This window comes from Clavelina lepadiformis, chromosome 2, assembly GCF_947623445.1.
Source record: "Clavelina lepadiformis chromosome 2, kaClaLepa1.1, whole genome shotgun sequence".
NCBI lineage: Eukaryota > Metazoa > Chordata > Ascidiacea > Aplousobranchia > Clavelinidae > Clavelina > Clavelina lepadiformis.
In genome coordinates, this window is record NC_135241.1 from 13,236,698 (window position 1) to 13,260,146 (window position 23,449).

General features: G+C 35.0%; 1 protein-coding gene across 1 annotated transcript in view; it reads left to right on the forward strand.

Moving 5' to 3' along the window:
- Nucleotides 1–23,449, forward strand: part of LOC143445123 (cytoplasmic dynein 1 heavy chain 1-like) — a 160,868-nt gene that overhangs the window by 55,385 nt on the left and 82,034 nt on the right. Inside the window, exons 26-37 of the mRNA XM_076944003.1 lie at nucleotides 1,289–1,435; nucleotides 1,549–1,748; nucleotides 6,157–6,358; nucleotides 10,177–10,401; nucleotides 13,649–13,762; nucleotides 16,317–16,412; nucleotides 16,495–16,641; nucleotides 16,936–17,021; nucleotides 19,011–19,125; nucleotides 19,269–19,408; nucleotides 22,115–22,280; nucleotides 23,243–23,376. Of these exons, the coding sequence (XP_076800118.1) occupies nucleotides 1,289–1,435; nucleotides 1,549–1,748; nucleotides 6,157–6,358; nucleotides 10,177–10,401; nucleotides 13,649–13,762; nucleotides 16,317–16,412; nucleotides 16,495–16,641; nucleotides 16,936–17,021; nucleotides 19,011–19,125; nucleotides 19,269–19,408; nucleotides 22,115–22,280; nucleotides 23,243–23,376 (1,772 nt within the window). The remainder of the gene's footprint in view (nucleotides 1–1,288; nucleotides 1,436–1,548; nucleotides 1,749–6,156; nucleotides 6,359–10,176; nucleotides 10,402–13,648; nucleotides 13,763–16,316; nucleotides 16,413–16,494; nucleotides 16,642–16,935; nucleotides 17,022–19,010; nucleotides 19,126–19,268; nucleotides 19,409–22,114; nucleotides 22,281–23,242; nucleotides 23,377–23,449) is intronic.

The following is a 23,449-nucleotide window of genomic DNA, read 5'->3' on the forward strand; positions in this document are numbered from 1 at the left end:
ACATTTTCCACATTTTGTAAAGTTTGACATTTATGGGTGACAGCGTATTAGTAGCTATGAAATTCCTGTACAATTGACCTGAGTTTGTATCCAATTGAGCACTGTTAATTCAAAACCTTTTATGTTGATATTGGACTTTTCCAGTGGCTTATACTTACACTTTTCTGGTCACTTTTCATTATCTTTTTGAAGTTGACTTGCACTTTTTCGTGTCACGAAAATCTCATCCATGTATGATATACATAGTTCAAGCTGTAAAACCTTTGGCAGGCTGGTGATTTGATCTACACTCGTTCACTCTGTCTAGACATATTACTTATTTAGATTAAACAATTTATAAACATAATTCCATTTTAGACATCCCCATATGAGGAAATTAAGATAACTGAAAGCGGCTGTTGATTTTTTCATAATTAGTTTCTATATATGTCCACCAAGTCCACAAGACCATCTGAAATGATATCATGTGTCCTCATTTGTAATTCTGGTTTGTTTGGTGTAAAACGAAATCACAACCAGTTTAACAGTCTTCCAATGTTACTTGAAAGTTTTGCTTTGCATGCCTTACCCTTGAAGTGTATAATAGTCAAAATTTAACTACTAAAGCCAAATGCGAGCCAGATTTGATTTCCAGTTGAGCTATCATTGTAATGTTCTTAAGCAAGGTATGAATGTCTCTTACTTCTTAGCAGCGGTACTGATGAAAAGTTCCAAATTCAGACAATACAAAACAACTTTTAGTAAAAGCGAATTGAGTGTTACTATAGTTAGAAATATTAATGAAAAGTTTCTCTCACAGCGCTTCACAATTGCATGAGTATGCAAGTGTACAGTTTTCTTCAGGTTAAAGCGATCTCACAAGTAACAATATGTGTCTAATATACAGTATTACAAGTAACAATATGTCTCTAATAAACTGTCTAGGTAATAAACATTTCAAGAATCTCTTTCAAGGCACCACAGTGTTAGTGACTGGTCGGATCACACAAAACCAATGAAAAGATATTTTAAATTTTTTTATTTCATTCATTAACCCTAAATCACTCACAATTCCCAGTTCTATGTTTTTTCGAGAAAAACACGCAGCTTTGTGTCTACAACACTATGAGACTGTGTTTAAACTAAAAGGAGCCAAGCCATCACCTTTTCATGATGAGATATCATTATAATAGAGTTTATTGACAAAACTGGATAGGCTTAGTAATAATTGTGCACTGTACATTACAGATAAAAGGTTGTTGTTGTGTAAATCCCCCTAATTCTGAAAATTACTTTATCTACAAACCAGGAAATGACAGCATTTCATGCACATATTGGGCGTTCACGCACAGAACTTGAACAGTCATCTCTTGATACTACAAACACGTCTGATGCTGTGGCGATGATTACTAATGTGCAAGGTTTAAAGCGCAACATAAAACAATGGAAAAAACAGGTTTGTTTGCTTTCCTTGTATTGTTGTACTGTCCATGACTCTAAAATTCTACTATTATTTCTAGAAATAAAAATGCAATAGAGTTTTTTTTATTTCTTGAATGTTATGTTCAGGTTGAGACCTACAGGGAAGGGCAGCGCTTACTAGAAAAACATCGATATCAATTTCCTCCATCTTGGCTTTATATTGATAACATTGAAGGAGAATGGACTGCTTTTCAAGATATCATTAAGCGGAAAGAGATTTCAATACAAAATCAAGTTGCCAGCTTGCAAATGAAAGTTGTTTCGGAAGACAGTGTTGTTGAACAAAGGTTGAGTATTTTGACGCTACATGTAGTTTTTATATGGTTTAGTTTTGTAATTTTGACTGAAAACCTGGATTTTGAAAAATATAGTTTTTGGGTGAATTGCATTCGATTAAAATACCAAGCTTTTTTGACAGTAATATTACTTTATTTGTCTGAATAGATTTTAGTTATTTGAATTTTGAACTGGTGTTATTCTTTTTAATGGTTTTGAACTCGGTGCAACGGTGATACCAAAAAGCCTTTGTTATCACTTGTACAGGGTGACATAGCTTAAGTGAGGAGCAAGTCCTAAAAGAAGTTGACTTTAAATCAAGGATTAGTTGTCAGTAACTATGCCGGAAAAAGGATTTGTACTAATATGTAGTGATCAACCAGTGTCATAAATGAATAAGGGGTAAAAAACACAAATCATTACCTAATTATGACTTGTGTGGCAGTTCTTATTATGTCACAATAACAGAAACAATAGGGACCACTCACATATTTGAAAAGAACGTTTCCTGTGACAGACAAGTAAAGAGTACTGTAATACGTATAATTAGAGCATACTTAAATGTATAACAGGAACATTTGTGTTATATAATCCTTAACTACCTTACCATTGGGATATTTTTACTGGTTAATGTAGATGGCAACCTACAGTACAGTTCAGTCTTGGCTAATAGCTCTAACCTAGTCTTGTAATGTTAACTGCGGTAAAACAAAAACTTGTGCTGTTATTTGTGACATTCCTCTGCTGAAAATATACATTACCTGCACCTAATCACCTAATGATCGAGATGTATTACGTCCAAAACGTTTTAGCTGGCGTACTTGATTAGCTTGTTTTTGGACTTGCCCCTCTTAGTGTTTTTCTAGATCTAGTTGAGGTGCTATGAATGTTAGAGTAACAAGTAAGTGTGTACCAACTCCGAATTGTGTACTCACTCCAAGTTGTGTTTAGTTTAACTCAAGTTAAAAGTACGTCAAGTTAAAGGTTAGGGTATGCTTGTCACCTTGGCCCCAGAAGGGTGGCTAATGTTAGCATGTTGGTAACGGTGCAATATCATCTGACGGTTACGGTTACATCATAAGAAGAATCTAGTATATGCTAATAAAGATTTAACTGTTGGCGGCTGCACAAACATCTGTGTCTGAGAATGGCCCTGATTGCAAGTAGCTAATGATGTAGCACCGGAACAATATCTGAGTAACAAACTATATTAAACATAAAACAAACATAATATACCTTATATTATCACACAAACAACTTGACTTGAACTCGAATGCTTGAAGATTAATCGAGTGATTGACACACCAAGTTGGTGCATCAGCACATAGATTGAGCACAATCCAAGAAATGAGATAATATCAAGCTTATTAACTTCTATACAATGAGTTATTATGTAATTATATGTAGCCTTTTTCTTTAGATTCAATCCACTATGATGATTGACTAATAATCACACCATAGTTACACAACACATTGCACTGTTCACAGTGGGCCACATGATCTTGCCAGAGTGCAACTGAGTTAGCTCATTCACTCATGGAGAAATTCTTTCATCTAAAAGATCTCGATTTCGATTCCAGTGTTCCTTTGGCAGAACGAAAGTTCAAGTATTGGCTACTCAACGGCAACATCCTGGTGAGTCAGGAAAAGCTTCTACCATCTTTATAGATGAAAGCTTTGCAAGAAAACTGTGCTTGAAGCATACAAGTCGCTATAACCAAGTCGCCATGGCCTCTAAAAGTCCAAGCAAGAGTCCTGGGGTGTGAGAATTTCTTTCCGCCTAGAAAACCGTTAGTATAAAGGTTTTAAGCTACGAATTTCACACAATCTCTTTGCTGATATTATACTCGGTGACAATGTTATGAATCTGCATGACGGTGTCGTTTTCAAAATAGAGAAACAAAAGAAACCTTTACTATTAGGTTTCGCAGCCATCTGTGAAGTTGCTCAAGCTGACATAGAACTACTTCCTCTGTTTCGGCATTTGTTGCTCCAACTCAAATCAATTGCAACGACGTCATGTTTCTATGGCCAAGCATATTGGGAGTACAATAAAGAAGAAACTGCCAGGTTATTGCAGGATGATACGATTATACCATCGATTTAGCCCTGGCATGCCCAGGTTGTCGTAACAAAGGATTAGAGACACAAGAAGCGGATAGTAGACGATTATTCTCAGACTATAAACAGGTTTACATTACTTGACGCGTATCCCTGCCTCGAATCGACGAACAGACCAATTCTGTTTCAAAGTTTAAGGTATTTAGCACATTAGACTTAAAATGTACTTATCAAATTCCTTTAACATAAGGCAATAAACCTTGTAATAAATGTTACTCCGTTCGAAGCGATAGGACCAATACTGCCACCTACCCTTTGGTGTCACAAACGGCTTCTCGGCTTTTCAATGCATTATCGATAGTATTATTAAATACAACATAACTTTTCCCGGTCACTCAATAGAAGATCATGACCGAAACTTTCTGGAAGCCACTAAAAATGAGAACTTAACTCTCAATGATGCACAATCTCCGCTTACTGCTGATAGGTTTAAAGTACTAGGTTTCTCACAAAAACATTCAACATGACCTCAAAAAGTTGCAGCCGCTTGTCAACTAGCCCTCATCTTCAGTACTGAAAGAGCTGATGAGAACCAATGGTCTCTTTGCAGTTTACGCAAAGTGAATTACTAACTTCTCTGAGAAAATCCGTCCTCTTAACAAGGCTTCCGAATTCCCACTAAGTGTTCAAAAAGTTGCCTCTTTCAACATGCTAAAAGAAACTATACAAAAAGTCTGTTTAGCCACCATCGATGAAGACTTTAACTGTGGAAGGTGACCCTTCTGATTTTGTGATTGCTGCTATTCTACACCAGAAAGATTGTGCTGTCGCATTTATGTCACGCACAGTTACTAACGCAGAAGCCAAGTATTAATATATTGAAAAAGAAGCTTCTGTTATAGAAGCAGTTTGCAAGTGGTCCAGTTATCTCCACGGCAAACCATTTACTCAGATCGCCAACCAGAAATCAATTTTATTTATGTTTAATCAACAACAGAAAGGAAAAATTAAAAGCGCCAAAATCCAAGTCTGTAGTATTGAACGGGGACAGGTTTCCTATAATATCATCCATAAACTTATTAGTCAAACTGTTATTCCTGGTCCTTCGTCACATGTTAATGCTGGACTCTCCCACTAGTCCGATAACATCCATGCCAATCCTGATCATCTTTGAGTGACAAAGCTTTAATCACTTTGTCAGAAGCAAGAACCTCCCCTTTTCTGTCGATAATGTAAAACAAGCCTACAGTATATGAGATCTTGGGAGTGCATCAGCGTAGATTTCAAAGGACCTTTGCGCTTGCTGCAAGTTCCTTAATATGTTTGAAGCCATCGATGATTTAAGCCGATTTCCCTTTGCCTTTCCATGCAAGAACACTTCAGCCAGCTCAATTATCAACTGTTTAGTTCAACTTAACTGTTCACCATTTTTAGACTTCCAGGCTATATCCACAGCGACCGAGGATCCTGGTTTTCAAATTAATTGTAGTGCTCATTAAGTCGTCATAAACATCATCATAATCTGTGATATCACATCTGATTTTGCTTCATCTTTTTTTACTTCGTTTTGAATGACATGATAATTTAGCACCATTGTAAATCTTAATGTTGCACAGTGCTCAGTGTTTTTGACCAAGCCTGATAGATTTCTGTATGTACATGCTAAAGAGTAAAGTTTTAATTACTGTTACCGATATACATTACAATGTGTCTGTATTTTTACTAAAGTTTTTAGCAAAACGACAATGCATTGCTTATTGCTTAGTAGCAACAGAGACGCTTTATGCATAGAAAAATTTAACCGCATTCCCGCCAAGGCATTGTTTTTATCAAAGTGAGCATTTTAAAACAAAGTTGATAATTAATCCAACATTTAAATCGTCATCGGTAAATCATAACGTTTATTTCAAATTTTATATTGCAATTGACGATAATCGCATAAAAATTTTGGACAAACTAGATTATGATAACCAATTTTGTCTTTAGTATAACGACTAGCTCGATAGCCGAGGCTCGGAAGATGAGGAATGATTCCCAACTTTCAGTTGTGTGAAAATTCCTCAATCTTAGGATACAGATTAAATTATTATTGTTCCATTCAACAATAGTTCTTTATGCAAATAGTATAATTAAAATGTGACTTCGTTATAAAATATATAGTAGTTAGTTTTGGTTTGACAATCCACCCCTTTTAATGGCAAGACAGTTAACTGCATTTCAGTCACCTTAACAAGTTACAATTTAACTCAACATTTCAGTTTTTTTAAATTTTGACAAAAGCACATTTATTATAGAGAAACTTTTTAATTACTATGAAGTGTAAAATAAAATAAACTAATTTAATTTGGAATGATTCAGAACAAGTGAATTATTATCGGATTGGGATCGTGGAAAGCCTGTGGCTGGTCATTTGCGACCTGAAGATGCACTGAAGTCATTAGCTATATTTGATGGCAAATTTCAACGTTTGCAAGATGATAGGCAAAACTTGGCAAAAGCAAAAGAAGCTCTAGAATTATCAGATAATACCGCTGCAAGTCCATCGGCTGAGAGAGTTCAGGTACGGTCCTTAGACAGGCATACTGAAAGTAGTTTAAATTACACTTGCATTTTGTTCCTCTTGTTTTGATTCTACTTTTTTATTCGTTGTTTTGTGCACGATAACCTTTTTTTAACCTTAAATTTTGATTGATTATTTTTTTGCTTGCTTGTATGTTTTTGTTGAGAGAAACCAGTCTGCTATTGTTGCTGGTGTATAATTTTTTGAAATTCTTGGTATGTTGAAAATGGGTACTTCTCTTATTTTAAAAGTTATCGAAACTGCATATTTAGTAGTTATATCATGGCTCGAGTCGATGGCTCAGCGGTTAGTGTGCTTGACTTGTAATGCGACAAACATTGGATTTCTCATTCTGTTGCTGTTGTAATACCCTTAAGCAAGGTATAAATAACACTTGCTGCTGTTTAGTGGACCTGATGTCGGTGGGCCTGATATACCATTCTGAACTTGGGCGGTATATAAAACGAAAAAAATAAATGAATATTGTCAGCATAGGCGCCGAAGTTTACAAAATGTAGGGCGGAAAAGTTAATGGGTTCATATGTTTGGGAATTCCCCGTGTCAAGGATTGTTGTAAAAACACAAAATAAGATAAAATATACTTCTAATCAACGTTATTTGCGACAACAGCCATGCTACAAGTTTTTGCTTTTTATAAAAATTCTAGACTTGTCGGTTATGCTAACCTAACACTTATAGCTGAATTGTATTTATCGTCCGTGATTTTCTGCACCTCTTCTAGTTTTGCTCTCCCTATTCTCTTTAAACTCTTCGCATGCGTCGTCCCAAGGTTATTTTTGGTCATTATGTTTGTCTGTACAGACGTTACACCAGAGATGGGAAAACACTTCCAACAAAAGCAGATCAGTCGAATCCGATTAATTGCATAGTCAATTTGCCAAGCCATTTTATGCGATTAAACGAATTATGCGTTTATGCAAAAGTGCAAATTCCACTTATTTTCTTACTTGACGTGCGACGCTGGTCACGTGTAAAGGCGTCAACACGCAAAACACTAACGTTTATTGTGTATTGCGATCATCCATTCATTCAAACACGCAAAAGATGAAAACATGCTTTCTTGCATTTGTGTTTTTAAGCGAACAAATGTGGCCATGTCCGCCCCTTCAAACTGTAGTCGTTGGCGAATTATATGAAGTACATGCAGAACTTGTTTATTTTTTGGTGTTGTCACAACGATTGCGTCAGCAGAGCTTTCTTTATTGTTGTCGTCTTTTTCAACTTGTTTGTTTCGTAAAACTTCTTCACATATTACGGCATCATCTTAACGCAACGCTTAAATGAAACTAAAACAGTGCGAATGTTAATGTGAGCGTATTGACAGTCACGTGTTAATGCTTATTTTGAGCATTGTTGGTTTCATTGTTTCGTAACAAAGCGCACTACAAGTCACAAAGCTTACGCATTGCGTGTGCGCTCCCAGTGCGCGTTGTTTTCAATTTTATCTTTTAAAAACTTCATTTTTATTCAATTAAGCGGATTATAAAATCCAGGGCGGAAAAATCCACCCTGTCCACCCAAGTTCGGCGCCCGTGATTGTCAGTCAATTAGAGCTTAGACAAAAGCCAGCTTAGTTTAAGAATTTAAGGCTGGCAAAGAACCAAAAACTTCCCTCATCCCGAGAATAACAATTGTGATGCTTTTCTATAAGAACCCTAATTACTCATGCAAGTTGGTTTGAACTCAAACTTACAAAATTATTTAAAAATTTTTGAGTAATTAACAAACTAAGTTTTGCTGTGTTCTGATGGTAATGGTTCAAGACATGTAATCCCCAAGTGTCGAACAGTACACTGCTCACATAATAGTTTTTCCACAATTGAGACTTGTAAACATTTCTCATTTTGTGTTCCATGTTTTTTTTCAAGCTCACCTCTGACAGGTTATTGACAACCTCGCAACAGAAATCTTTTCACATTAAGTAAATTACCCGGCCTAAGACGTTGACCCTAAATGCTTTTTGCCTTTCAATGCATTAGTGCTAGTATCTTCCATACCAGTTGCTATCAATGCTACCAAAGCAATTAACATGGGGGATACAGGATCAAGTTTAAGGAAACAATTTATTTGCCATAGAAGTGACATTTATCATGAACCACGAACTTGAAAACGAAAAGTTCAGTTTACCAGCTCATAACATGAAGGATTTACATATCAAGGAGTTTCGAAAATTGATCTGGCAGTAAACTAACTGACGTCGTACAAACAACATAACAAAAAGGACATGAATCAACTACCGAGTTTTTGTCGCAAAGATTATGCACGGGGCAGTAAGGTGCAAAACAAATTCAGTGTGTTGTAGCAACTTACGTAAAGTAAGAAGTAAAAAATATCATCACACATCACAACAACATCACAAGTATGCACGATTGCACATTTGATGAGTAGGTTACAGTCATGTGATTTTCAATTCAGGAAAGTCTTTAAAAAAGTTATTTCATTTTAATGCATATTATTTATTTTTTTTATTTTTATTTTTAACTTTAATGAAATTGTATTTTGACATTTATTGCTCTATTAGTCACACTCCAAATTTTCGGAATATATTTGGTACAAAAAATTGTGACTTATGCCCAAATATCACTAGTCAGTGCTTATAAGGTCCACCTCCTATCGAGGAGAAATGGATCCTATAAACAGCAGATCCACTAGGTCTCCATATGACTCAAACAAGCTCAGTGTGCATGGCTGTTAATCATGTAATGTGTATGAAAGTCGGAAATAGTTAAAGTTCTTCAAGTCTCACTGGATAGCCAATGCATGTTTTCAAAGCATACTCATGCAAACTATAGTGTGTATTACACCACAACGGCTCACTTGTCAGAGCCGACAAGGTGAAAAAAACATTAAAACCGCTGGAGCAACACAGTTTACTAGGTTTTTTACTATATTTTAGCATTTCACTGCGTGGCCAGACGTTGCCAGGCGGTATTGTCACGTGGCCAGTATTGTAAACCTGGCCAAAATACAGTACAGCGCTGGTTGATAAGCACACGAAATAGAACAAAAATAACATAATATCATCGGGTCTGCACGAGAATTCCGTAGGAATAAGTGCTAATTATGACATTTAGGACAGCACGATGCAAGTTGTGTCTGGTCTTATTTTGTTTGAACTATTTATAGCGATTTCAAAAAATTAGTGCTGTTTGCACTGCGCAGTATCAGTGACCGCGCCCAATTCTACTCGCTTTTCACCTTTACAAGAAAAGCGCATAGCCTTCTATTTAGCGCTGGACAAAGCACTTGACTGCTGTTATTTATAAGGAAAGCAACGAGAATAATCTGCAATGTGTCATAACTTGATATCAGAAGACTGTGTTATTTTTTGCTGATTTCTGTTAGACATAACCTTCTTTGGCTCTTTTTTATCGAGAGTCTTTTTCAAAGAACTACTTCATTTTATTACAAAATGCGATTTGCTCAATGATAACTACTCCATACTAAGAGTCACCGCTCAACACTGGCAAAAGTCTCTGGAACTTCTGCCTTGAGGAATTTGGGCAGATTCCGGCGATCGCCCGCTCCAACTGGCCAGACCTGCCAAGTAATGTCATTGTGACAAGCCCTTATTCACATTGTAAACATGCTCTAAAATAAAAACAAACCATATAATCAAGCAAAATCCCACTGCATTGGCATCCATAGAAACATTTTTGAATTCCCAAGATTATTTATAACAAAAACTATTTATTAAATAGGATTGATAAAAAACGATTAAAATCCCTGGATTTCTCCAGTTCCTAACCTTAGTTTGGAGTATACTTAACTGAATTTGCTAGTTATTATTGTGACAGGTATCTGTGGAAGAGTTGTCAGACTTAAAAGAAGTATGGACTGAACTATCAAAAGTTTGGGAAGGTGTTGAACAAGTTAAAGAACAACCTTGGTTATCTGTCAATCCAAGAAAATTGAGACAAGCAATGGAAAAATATATTGATGACCTAAAAGGATTTCCTTCACGTTTGCGTCAATATCCATCTTATGATTACATAAACAAAGCTATTAAGAGCTTTCTAAAGGTAAGCAATGAGAAATCAAAAATTATTTGGTTACAATATTCAATTCTGCAATCAAACTATTTTTGTTTCAATGATAGTGTAAATGAAGCTTTTGAAGTGTTTTATAGCCGCTATTTGAGAAAATGGAGGTATTTTTAGAATATTGATTTATGACATATAGTATCATAGGACAGGTCGTATTATTTTAAAGGTATTGATATTGGGCCAAAAAATGATTGTATTAATTGTAATTTGTGCCACTGTTAGTTTTAAAAAAGTGCTTTTTTTCTTCAGGCACTGTAGGTCCATCTGAAGGCCTATCTTAAACAATGCAAAGTAACATTTTTCAATTTGCATTTGCTGCTATAAAAAGCCCGGTCACCTAGCTGAATTTTTGCATCCACCGAGATGTAAGATAAAAGGACTTAACCCTAGAACTACCAGAATTTTTTTCTACGAGAATTACCAAGAGGGTCAATTGACCCTTCCGTTTAATATGACTGCATTTTTCGGAAACAACACCATTTTTCTCATATTTTTTTCATGGAAATTAATTTGTACAGTGTGACCTTTGTCTATAGTCACGTCACAGTGCTTGTATCGTTTCGCTTTGTAACAATATCATCACTTTTTGACACTGCAAATTTTGCGGAAGACAAAAAAATTTGTTATTGTTACGACGCAGCAAGAAATTAATCTAGTTGATTGCAGTGTTTAGGAAGTTACTTGAAGACTACCAATAATTTTACAGCAGGCCTAGCCAGCGAGTATATGTAATTTCATAGTTAAGCGTTAGATTGCGGTCTTTACTATGTTCCACAGACATTCTGCAGCTATTTGTCTAAGACACAGGTTTTTGTTTCAGATTTTAGTGCTATTGCTACTGCTAGGACAGAAGCTATAGTGTAATTAGTAGTGTGCAGTTATCTACCATGTCTAGGTTTACAGCAGCTAGAAGATACAATTCAGAAGAAGTTCTTTGAGTTGATGAAGAAGACTTTGATGAGCCAGATCCAAGCATACATGACATTTGTTTGACAACGAGTTTGATATAGAGTTGTCAAACAAATGTTGTGCAAGAAGAAAGTAGTTCGGAAAATGCTGTCCCTACTTTGCCAAACAAAGAACAGATAGTCAGTAGAGATGGTACCGTTTGGGCACCTGAGTTTCCACCTCAAAATGGATGTGCAAGTAAACAAAATATAATTAAAACAAGGTCAGGTACTAAACAGTTTGTTCTTGCCTGGGTACACAATGCAAAAGAGGTGTTTCAAGAGTTTTGGGGTCATAGAAGCATTCATCACATTATGGAATTCACAATAGCCGAAGCTCGGCGACAAGGGGATAGCGAATTCTCCCTCACAATGTTACACTACTTTCTTCACTTCACAATGTTATGAAGTTAGATGATAAAGCCAAGAAACCAAGGGCTTTTCTGGACTACAACGCTCCGCGCTTACTCTACTAAGGCAGCATCACGAAAATGGCCACTTGCTGCATTTTTCAACTTGTTGCAAATTGTGGCACTGGATGCATACGTCATATGCAAAGATGTTCGAATAACAACTAAAAAGAGTTTATTATCGAACTGGCTGAAAAACTGTGTTTAGCAGAGAAAAACAGAAGACGTACAGTCCCCCAAGTTTTTCATCCGAAACGCAAGAGAACGTGCTGATGAAGATTTACCACTCAATAAAAAAAAGAAACAAAATATGCCAGTCAAACAAAACAAGGGTACAATGTTGTAACTGTTCAAAGTTTGTTTCTGGAAAGTGTAGTGTACCTGTGTGTAAAAGTTGTTTCAAAATTCAATTGAACAAACCAATATTCTCGGCTTAGGGTCAATTGACCCCTGTGGTAATTCACCATTTTCTATTCCGAAACACTTGTTTTGAAAAAAAATTTCCTATGTCGAGTTGATGATGTGTCAAATACCCAGAAAGAATAAAAGTAAAACAGTTTGATGTTGCCAGCAAAAAACACTTCTTGTAAAATTTAAAAAAAAATTGCAAAAAGGTCAATTGACCCCTCTGATAGTTCTAAGGCAGTATTTTGAGCAAATTCTCGTATCTGGAATTCTCACACCAAATGCTTCAACTTATAAACAACTTTTTTCCTTACATGTTTTCCAAAAAAAGCAGACAAAAAGCCTTAATTTTGAACCAACACAAAATGTCAACTTTAGCCTGAACCTACACTGAGCAAACGCCATAACAACAACAAACCATCACAAATTAATGTCACCTGCGCACTGGACCGAAACCATTTATACTTTTTCTATAATGACGTCTTGCATGCGACCTTCGTCACAATTGCCGTGTTGTCGTTTCAAAACTGCTCAAGTGGTACTACAGACCCTTCAGACTCTTCAAAAATTCATGAAAGTAAATATGTTTTCGGAACATTTGTACATGTTCATAAAAAATAGTGTTTTATGTTTAAAATGAAAAAAAAATTAATTGTCTCAAACAATTGAAAATGAACCACACACATGATATATCTCTTTACTAAACAGCACACTGTGTATACTGTATAAGCCCTATGTGGTATATACCATATGTGGTTGGCATATAATCCTCCTTTTTTGATGAAAATATTGGGCCAAAATACTATAGGGGGCTTATACGCCCTGCCAAAATTTATGGTGAAAACTTTTTATCATGCTCTTAATTTATGGTCAGCATTTTCATTTTGTTAAGCAAGAAAAGTAAAAAAGCAATCACTTGAATTAAATTAGATTTGACCGAATCACGAAAAATTTTGTTAAAACTGGTTTTGTCTCTAAATAAATTTATCTCACTAAACTTTTAGCCCAAGTACAAAACACTTCTTCTTTCAAGCTTAGTTGTTAGGTTTTCATTAAAGTTTTGTATTTCGTATTGTATGTTTTTTGTCTTTGGAGAACGAAAAGTATAATGCTATCCTCGCTGTAGACTGGGCAAACAAGAAATCAGTTTACAAACAATCAATAATGGGAAATATTGGCAGAACCTTGAGGGCTTAGAACAAGCAAGGTGTTGATTATGGTGATGCCACAATGATGGAACGTTAGCATGACAACCAATAGCATGGCTATCAAACCCGAATTTGTGTAAAATGTGCTTGTGAATATACACACACCAAGATATAAACACAATACCACTTTGCTATCATAAAAAAACGGTTGGGTACAGGAAAACAGCAGTGAATTGAACATAGCTGACGTATTATTACAATGATAAGAGCAGTTGGATTTGGTTCCGCTTAAAAAATTTATTTTCCTATGTAGGCAAACTGGATGATTGTCGAATTAAAAAGCAGTTCTGTAAAAGAAAGACATTGGAAGCAATTAATGAAACAGCTCAAAGTACTCTGGGTGATGAGCGATCTCACACTTGGGCAGGTAATTTGTTTCTTTTTTGAAAAATATATCAAGATATTGTCATTTTTGGTGACATCATGACCTTAACATTTTGTCCTTTTTATAAATCAAGAGCTTTCAACTGTTATTTGATTTATGACTGAAACGAAATAATTTATCTTTATGGGATGTAGATTCACCGTTGTCAAATGACAATCAGGTGGCAGTTTTATGTTTTTGGTTAAAGATTTAACCTTAGTTTGTTACATGCACACTGCTTAAAGGATATTTATTGACTATTTGCTTAAAGTGTGGGGAATTTTTTAGTGTTCCCATGCATGCTAGTCACAAGCTGGGAAGGCTGTTAACGGCAGGTTTTTAAAGTCTGTAGATTAATTATATCAGTGGTTGTAACTTGTAATGTTATTAGCCCACGCGCTTAGGACCACACTAATGCCAAAAAATGACCTCAGGGTCTTTCCAGGCAATCGTGCCAGAGAAGATAGGAATAAAGATGCGCATGACTGTGGCAGCAGCATTAAAAGTAAACAAATATTTGTTTAACTTTTTAAAATTGCTTAGCGTAAGTTTTCTTAATCCCAACCATAAAAAAAATGCAACTGAGCAAACATATCCTTTCCAACCTATAACATCATCTTAATGTTAATTATATTGATAAGGCATTAAATACAACATTTATTAAACTGACCTTCAGTTAGCAATTCTTACCATGACATGTAAGTATTCCTATGCAATAATGCAAATTTGATAATTCAGGTTCCCTTTAAAATACTATTTCTTATCTTTTGGTTGACAAACTGGATTTACAGTATATACCTCTTGGTAGTTGAGCTTGCTTGATACTGCATGGAAAGTTTATGGAAGTTTTAGTAAAAACTGTGTAAGCTAAAATAAGAACAGGTTTATTACTTGCAACAAGCTAGAATGTTTTTATTTGGCCAGGTTTTGTGTCATTTGTAATGTAAATGATGACATCGAACTAAAGTTGGAATCAGAAATTGAATTCATGTCAGTTATGCTTACTAAGCAAGGGCTGATACATACCTAAGCCCGAATGGAACACAAATACTAACAATGGCTTACTCAAATATAAATAATACTTACAAATTTCTCAACTTTGTTAAAAAAGATGATATATTTTTCTAACTAAGCTAAATTAGATTCAACGTTTCTTACTGAAGGTCAACTGCTTAAGGATTTTCATATCAGATTTTGATCATTCCATTTTAACAATTATGTCACGTTACAAGCAAGATTCGGCAATGTTTTAACATTTGGTGCTGATACGAATATATTCGGTATTTTTACAAACCGGAATAATCTTCCTCGCGCCTCATCCCTAATACTTACCCACGTTAGACTGTTTTCACTAAAACCAACTTTAAGAACTAATAAAACCAAATTTTATGCCCTTTTTGGCTTCAATTGGCATTTTCATTTTACACACACAATAAAATTAGAAACACTTTAGTACTTTTGCAGATAACAACCCACCACACTAGTGGAAGGCAAATACCGTTCATCTGGAGCAGACAGAATTCGTAATCATAATGTCAGATTCGATACTATCTATAGTAGTCAAGAAAATGTAACTCATAGAAAATTAATGTTTTCCTTATCATCATGTTATGCAGCACATTGATGCGTAGTTTGAAGCACTAAGAGAAATGCATTTCTATTAATAGTAGGTGACTTCACTCTACACCAGCTATGTCCAACCGAAGTATCTTCGTGGACCAAAAATTACGTCACTAGTTGAATTCGGGCAGCACATTGCCACCATGAATAACTACTAACTACACAAACACAGTACCAACAACATGCACAATAACGACAATATGACACTCAAACAATTTGCACAGCGGCACACTTTCATGCATATTTCATACACATATGCTCCACATATAATAAAACGATACCAACACGAGGGCCGCACAAAACCTTCAAAAGCACTGCGGCTTAGACATAGCTGCTCTAGACAGAATGCGTATTCGCAGCACAACCAATAAAACAAACGTATTACTTGAATGTTCTACATGACCTTTGTGGAAGTAACATGCGTTTCGCAAGTTCAGTATATGAATAGCTAAGAATTGCTAACAACATTGCACCCATTCATGCTGCCTACATAATCCAAATTTTGCAGGTCAAGCTCTTCATCTTTGTTTTCCCAACTTTACCTTTGGTTATTGCCAAAGTTGAAAACCATGTTGAAATGCACAAGCAGAAGTTAAGAGAAAGGCAACGGCAGAGCTATTTCATATAAAGCATTTCAAATGTGTTACTAACAATGATAGAACCATTGGGAAAAGTGTTAGGTCAATTACTTAATTTTGGTGGGCTTATCTGAGTTCAGGTCGTTCAATAAATGATATATTTTTGTTAAATGAATGACAGCTGTTGTTCCTGCTACCCATGAGCCAGCATCCCTTAGCCCCAAATTTGTGACAGATTGAACTTTTATTACACTCAGCACAGAAGTTGGGTTTTTTAATCTCCACACTTGTCATAAAATGGATTTAAACAGTTTACTTACTTGGATCACATTTAAATTATTATTCTTGTGAAAAAATAGGTTTGGGATGTAAATTTGTTGAAAAATGAAAACATGGTACGAGAACTTCTAACCATAGCACAAGGTGAAATGGCACTGGAACAGTATATTTCACAGGTAAACTTTTATTGTTATTTAGAATAAAACACAGCAGACAAAGGGGGGTATTATAAACTATCTTCTTTGCTTTGTGTATCAGGTTCGTGAACAGTGGCAATCATATGAGCTGGATATGGTTAATTACCAAAACAAGTGCAGACTAATTCGAGGATGGGATGAACTTTTCACAAAAGTTAAGGACCATATTAATGCTGTGTCTGCAATGAAGCTAAGCCCCTACTACAAGGTATTTGTTATTAACTTGTGACACCTGTCTATCTTTGATCGTTTCTGCTTACTTCCCTAATAACTGCAGTAAATAGCAAGAGAAATAATGGTTTTTAAGTATTATTTTTTTCCAATCGATTAGTTCTGTATTAGTTTTGAAGTTCAAGAATGTAGATGCTTTCATTGGTTTTTTATTATTACTGAGGTTTTAATCTGAACTGTTCCTGATCTATTTGTTTTTTGTACCCTTAGTATTTATTCTCTGGATTACATTAATATGAAAAGTACAATACAGTACAATATTTATTTCAAGGTATTTGAAGAAGAGGCATCTGCATGGGAAGAGAAGTTAAACAGAATATTGGCACTTTTTGATGTGTGGATTGATGTGCAGCGGCGGTAAGCTTTTTTATTTTCTGAAAAATTATGGCCTTCACATTATGATTGATCATAGACCATCTATACTTAGACTGATAGCCCTCTCATTATTGCCTATTTTCTTCGTCAAGATCACGCTTGGCTGATAAATGTTTTTTCATTTCTTGGCAGTTCATGTTGATATCTGTTTTGATCCTGTAGTTTGGCTGGGAATTAACGTTTAACTGTTTTATTTGTACCTTACAGCAGATTATTTGTCAGGTCGTAATTTAAATGCTAGATTAAACTATGTTTTACGGTAAATTTTCATAATCATGTGAGTAGCTTTAGTAGACTATGGCAGTTTTTGACGAGAAATCATTAATACTGAAATACAGCTTTTGCACTGGAGACTCAACTCCTTGGTTATTTGTTTTACGTATACACTGGTGTTTGACGAAATAAATTTGCTTTACTTTAATTATCGTCGTGCACATCATTAATCTTGCTAGATGCATGCCTGCATCTGCCCCACTCTTTGAATATATCATCCGTTATTTTAAAAATGTTGTGGCAGGCACAAGTTTTGTGGAATTTCACGGTTGTACTACACATTAAAATGATTTGTTTGTCAGAGATTTGATATTTAATTTTTTATGCTTTTTTAAGATACTTTTAATCAATTAGCCTGGACATATATACATTACTCTAGGGTTTTTCATATTCTAATAAATTTGACATCACCAGGCATTTTTAACAGCACTTTCTGTCGTATTTATTTGAAAAAACAGGACTGTATTTCAAAGAATAACTGCACACTTTATAGCCAGAATCGTAGATTTTGGAGTTGATTGATCATCAATGTACGGTTCTAAATCTCAATTTCTTGCTTTCATAATACTGAAAAATTCTATATTCTCCTCAAACTTAGTGCGACTACACAAAGTAGTGTTTTTTTTTAGTGGGAATGGTGTACTCAAGTTTGCTTTTGAAAACTTTGGCAACTTCTGTCACTGTTCCTCTACTACTTATGCAGTAGAATTTGATTAAGTCGCCACATCAAGGGGAACAGAAGAACTGACGACTTAGGCAAACAATAATAAATCGAATTTGCTATTTCTTTTTTTTTGAGGTATTACATGTAGATTAAAAACTCTGTAATTTGTTTTTGGTTAAATTTTAATGTTTGTAGACATATTAACATTTTAATTTTGTACATAGAATATCCTTCCAGCCAAAATGGGTTTGTAGATTTAGTGACCGTGCTAGTTGTAACCAGCAGTTATTACCTTAACTATTATTAAGCATGTTTTAAGCCTTTTCAAATTGGTCAATTTTCCGTGTTCATTGCATGAGCTAGTAGCAACTGGTTAGACGTCTACTTAACAGGCACTACCTCATATCTAACAGCCCCAGGTTGCTACAATCATAACCTGCTTGATGGTTGTCTGACAGAAAACAACTCTTCGTTTACCTGATTTAAATTACATTTTGTTAACATTGTTGCAACTTACAAAATACAAAACTTTTAGATTTGAAATTCTATATTTGTAAACTCTATTCCAGAAATCACTACGATTCTACATTGGTCATCTCTAGACCTCAATCAAATTCACAACCACAAAGCTATAATTTTAGCATCGGTTTTCATTGGTTATCCTTGTTTTTATTTAATGTGTTTTGTAACAATGTCTATACTCTCAATGCCATTATCATTTAACTCTCACAATCAGCTCTTCTTAAACACTTTTTATCAGTCATTGTTACACTTTTTTATAATATTTCCGTATAAGTATCCGTGATATACAGTTGGTTCTTCCGTTTATTAATACTGAGTTCAGTTAGTACTCGAAAAATCTGTTATGTTTACATATACTTTGCCTCTAGTCAGCTATCCTTGAGCCTTGAGATCGGTTGCCCAGTAGTCACGTTTAAATTAACGCATTTTGATGATAAAATTATTGGAACATATGATGATTAAATCACTTTGCAGGTATCTTTAAAATACTGAATTGTTTTAAAACTATACAGGTGGGTTTACCTTGAAGGAATTTTTACTGGTAGTGCTGACATACCTCACCTCCTTCCAATAGAATCGCAGCGTTTTGCCTCAATTTCATCCGAATTCTTGCAACTTATGAAAAAGGTTTCTATTGTTTACGAAAGTTCATTAAAGAAATTTCCATCTTTTTGTTTTCTATTTTGACAGTTACATAACTCATTTCAAATAGCATTTTTAAACAGTGGTTTAGGTTTGTTAGCATTACCACATTGTTGATTTTGCACTAGGTTGCACGAGCTCCGCATGTATTGGATGTTATGAATATTCCTGGAAGTCAACGTTCACTCGAGCGCTTGGCGGACTTGTTGGGCAAAGTGCAAAAAGCTCTTGGTGAATATCTTGAGAGGGAACGTGGATCATTTCCTAGGTATAATTGCACAACAGGGGCAGTAATTTTTTTTCGTTTAAATGTTTATCTACAAACTTTTGAAGAGGTGTTCTGCCAAGATATGTTAACAGACAGTTCTCCAGTTATTGGGAATTCAACATAGTGAAGTGTAGTACGATATGGTAATATTTATCCTCGGAATTTGGAAAATCTATGCTTGATTTAAACATGGTGATGATCCGTCATCGCTCGAACCCCACGTACAGAGCCAGCCATTGTGCAGCTCCTGAGTGTCACACTTTTTTTTATGTTGGTTTTTTGAGTTTTGCACATAACATATATTTTTGCCCAAATTAGAATTTCCACCAGGTCCACTGAACAGGAAAAAGTGTCGTTAATAGCTTGCCCCTGGGCATTACAACAGTTTAACGCCACTGGGTATGTAACATGGAATATGACCAGCGTTTATTATGATGCCAGCGCTCAAACCACTTACCTACCGAGTCAACACTATGTTAATTTGAAGTAAATTGTTAATTTTTAAATTTTGGACCAATAAAACTAGGATTGAAAGTTTTCCATTTTTGCTACAATAATCTTAAAGTTATTTCACAATGTAAAACTTGCTAGACACAGAATACGCATGTGCAATCATAATGACAGGTGTCATACTTTAGCCAATTTTTCAAGCACACAGTCTGGGATTACCCAATTTGTTTTGATTTAGTTTTAGCATTAAACCGAAAATAGGAAGATTTTCTGTGTTTGTATTGAAGGAAGATTTTCTGTGTTTGTATTTTGTGAAACAGTTTGCCAAGCATGAAATGGTTTGCCAGTTGCAGTAACAAATTGATTTTATGAATGAACAACAACAGTCTCGGAACTGGGTCTGAGGATTAGGATATCGTGTTTGAATACGAAATACAGTAACTAGGCTAATCTACACATACAGAAACGAAGCAAGAACTCCCATGTAAGGGATCAAAACAATATCAACCTGAAAAACCTTATCACTTATTCCCCATCATCACTTCCACTCCTCCTGCTTCCAACTTAAAAACCAAACCAAAAATGGCAACTTCCGTGCAACTTGAGCTACATCATATCACACGCTGATCAGGAAAGGCTCACCAAGTGTGGCAGATACGTATGCTAGTTCACAAACTCTGGTGATGAACTGAAAAAGAATTCGAAGTGATGTAATTTTGTGTACATAAGAATCAGACCGCAAATACGGGTATACAGTTTTACATTCCTTGATACAGAGAGTGTTAACAAAGGTCCAATAAGGTCACCTCAATAATAGAAGCGGTGAAATGAAATTTTGATGCCACTAAGTATTAACAGCCACATGGGTTAGTACCCAATGAGTATGCAGGTTAATTTTTTTAGTAAAATATTTTAGTTAAACTAGAACTGGACCTTCATATTTGCTTCATTTCCAATCACTTCAATATGCAAAATTGAAATTTATTGTAGCAACTCGCTTACTGCATCAATGTTGATAGGAAACCTCAAACGCTAAGTCTTTTTCCTTTAATAATATATAAGTGACAAAGCTTTCAAAGGATGTAAGATGATCACAGTCTTTGAGTGCATCTGGCTAGTGCCAGGCTAGCTATGTTAACCATATGTTTTCATGGAACTCTGTCAATGAAACATGTGCACCAATGGGTTGAACGTAACACTAGTTTAAAAAGTGCACTGACCAGTGAGCATTCACGTCTCACTCAAACATGCAAGAAAAAGGTCGCTAAGATTAACCAAAACGTACTTCCATGCAGTTATATTTCGTTTCTTACCGGTGTTGAAATTTCAAGATCAAATTTTAAATACCAGAAACAATTTTTTTCTGGCATTTCAGGCAACCCTGGCTTTTCTCGAGATTTACAAAGTATGATCTAAAGCAGCGTGGTCCAACTACTTTTGACTTACGGACCACTTTACAAAAACGTGACAAATTGCGGGCCATTTCCAATACTATTACCACTATTATAACTATTATGACGTAACACACAAATGGATGATGCAATGCAATGATGCTGTCACATTTCTTGGATTATGCCAAATTTCTGACTTTTGCGCAATATCCAGTATTAGGGCTCCAGTTTAGAAGATACATAACATGAAAACTGTGGAATATTTAAAGGAAACAAAAACGTCCAGAACACTAGGTACATGTCAGTACGACTGGTATAGGACCTGATAGGTTGAAACAGTATAGGCCCTGCTGTTTACAACTTTGAATTAAATTTTTTACACTTTTTATCCAAATGCTATATTTGTTCTACCGGTAATTGAAATAAATTAAATCAATACTGTGAAAGCTCGTGGGCCGCAAAGATTTTATCCTCTTGGGCCTGTAGTTGGACCACGCTGATCTAAACGCATGAACATGTGTTGTACAAAAACTTACGAATAATCCATTTTTAAAATGAATCAAAAATGCAAGCCGAGTGTAAAACTTCTTGGGAAGAGTTTTGTGATACATTAGCCGAAACATTTTTTGATGGGCAGTCCACATGTTACCACTGTGGAAACATAAAGTTACACAACATTACATTTTGCAAAATATTCTGAGTTCCAGTTTAAACACTCAAAAAGTCTGGACTGTGTTCTACCATTTGAATAGCCCTTATGTATAACCTAATTTATAAATCTATGTGTGTGTCAAATTTCTTTAAAATTGGCCATTGTATTTTGTTTGTACTTTAGAAGTCTAATCAATATCTATGTATTCTGCAGGTTTTACTTTGTTGGTGATGAAGATTTGTTGGAAATAATCGGAAATAGTAAAAGCATTTCAAAGCTCCAAAAGCATTTCAAAAAGATGTTTGCTGGAATCACTGCTCTTGCTTTAGATGCCGATGAAACACTGGTCAATGGAATATTTTCAAAAGAGGCAGAAGAGGTTAACTATTTTATTGCTTGTATTAATATTTAAAAAGTCATTTTAATTTGTGGTATGGCATCATAATCTTTATCCTGGAACAGAGGAGAGGTTTTGCTCGACTTGAACCCCAACCTTTAAGCCCCATTTTAATCCATTTTTCATTATGACATTACGTACAGTGTACTTTTTATTACAAGTAAATGCAAATATATTATAGAACAGGTTTGGTCAAACCTACTTCACGTTTGAGCCACATTATATAAAACCGATATTTTTGATAGCTGCAACATAAAAAATAGTTAACGTTCATTTATTCACAAACGTTAACATTTATAATCATGGACTAAAAGAAAACCCCAAGAACCACAGTTTGGCCACCCCTGTCATAGAATGTTATGACGAGTGGCGATGGACGGTATGTTATGACGGGCGATTGTAGTAAACAAACCTTAGATAAGCTGAGTCGTAAATGTAAAATGGGTAGCGTTTTTTTGAATATGTGATAGGGGCTTTGTTTAAATTTATTTTCATACTTTAAGCAAAAGCTTTTTGATTTTGCTCATTAAACACAAGCAATTTTTAAGTAAGATCAAAAAATTTTTCTTGCGCCACAAAAATAAAAACTATTGTCATAAAACTGCATATTCAACATTCACCTAAAGTTTTCGTTGAAAAAAATGTATGAAATTTGTTGTATTTACAAACATCATCATGGAAGATGTGTAAAGGCGTGTTTAAGTGCTAAAGTTGTACTGAAATATAAAGCCTTACTGTATTTTAATAGTTTTTCCAAAACTTTATGGTATATGAATATTTTCTGTTAATGACTCAGAGCTTTCTTTGCCAAATAAAATTTTTCAGCGCTAATGCTAAATTTGTTGTAATTTATCTTTTGCTTATTATTTAAATTTGCTCTTTTATTGACATTAAATGGTTAAGTTATATAGGGTGCTATTCATTATCTGACTTTTGTTTATCAGGTAATCTACAAGTCACCAATTGCAATTCACAAACATCCAAAGATAAATGAATGGCTTACTATGGTAGAAAAAGAAATGAAACGAACCTTGACCAAATTGCTTTCAACTGCTGTTGATGACATGAAATGTTTGAAGTAAATTTTATTGTAATTGGTCATTGTAATGTTAAATCTTTTGCTATATTTAAGATGGCTTATATGAGTTATC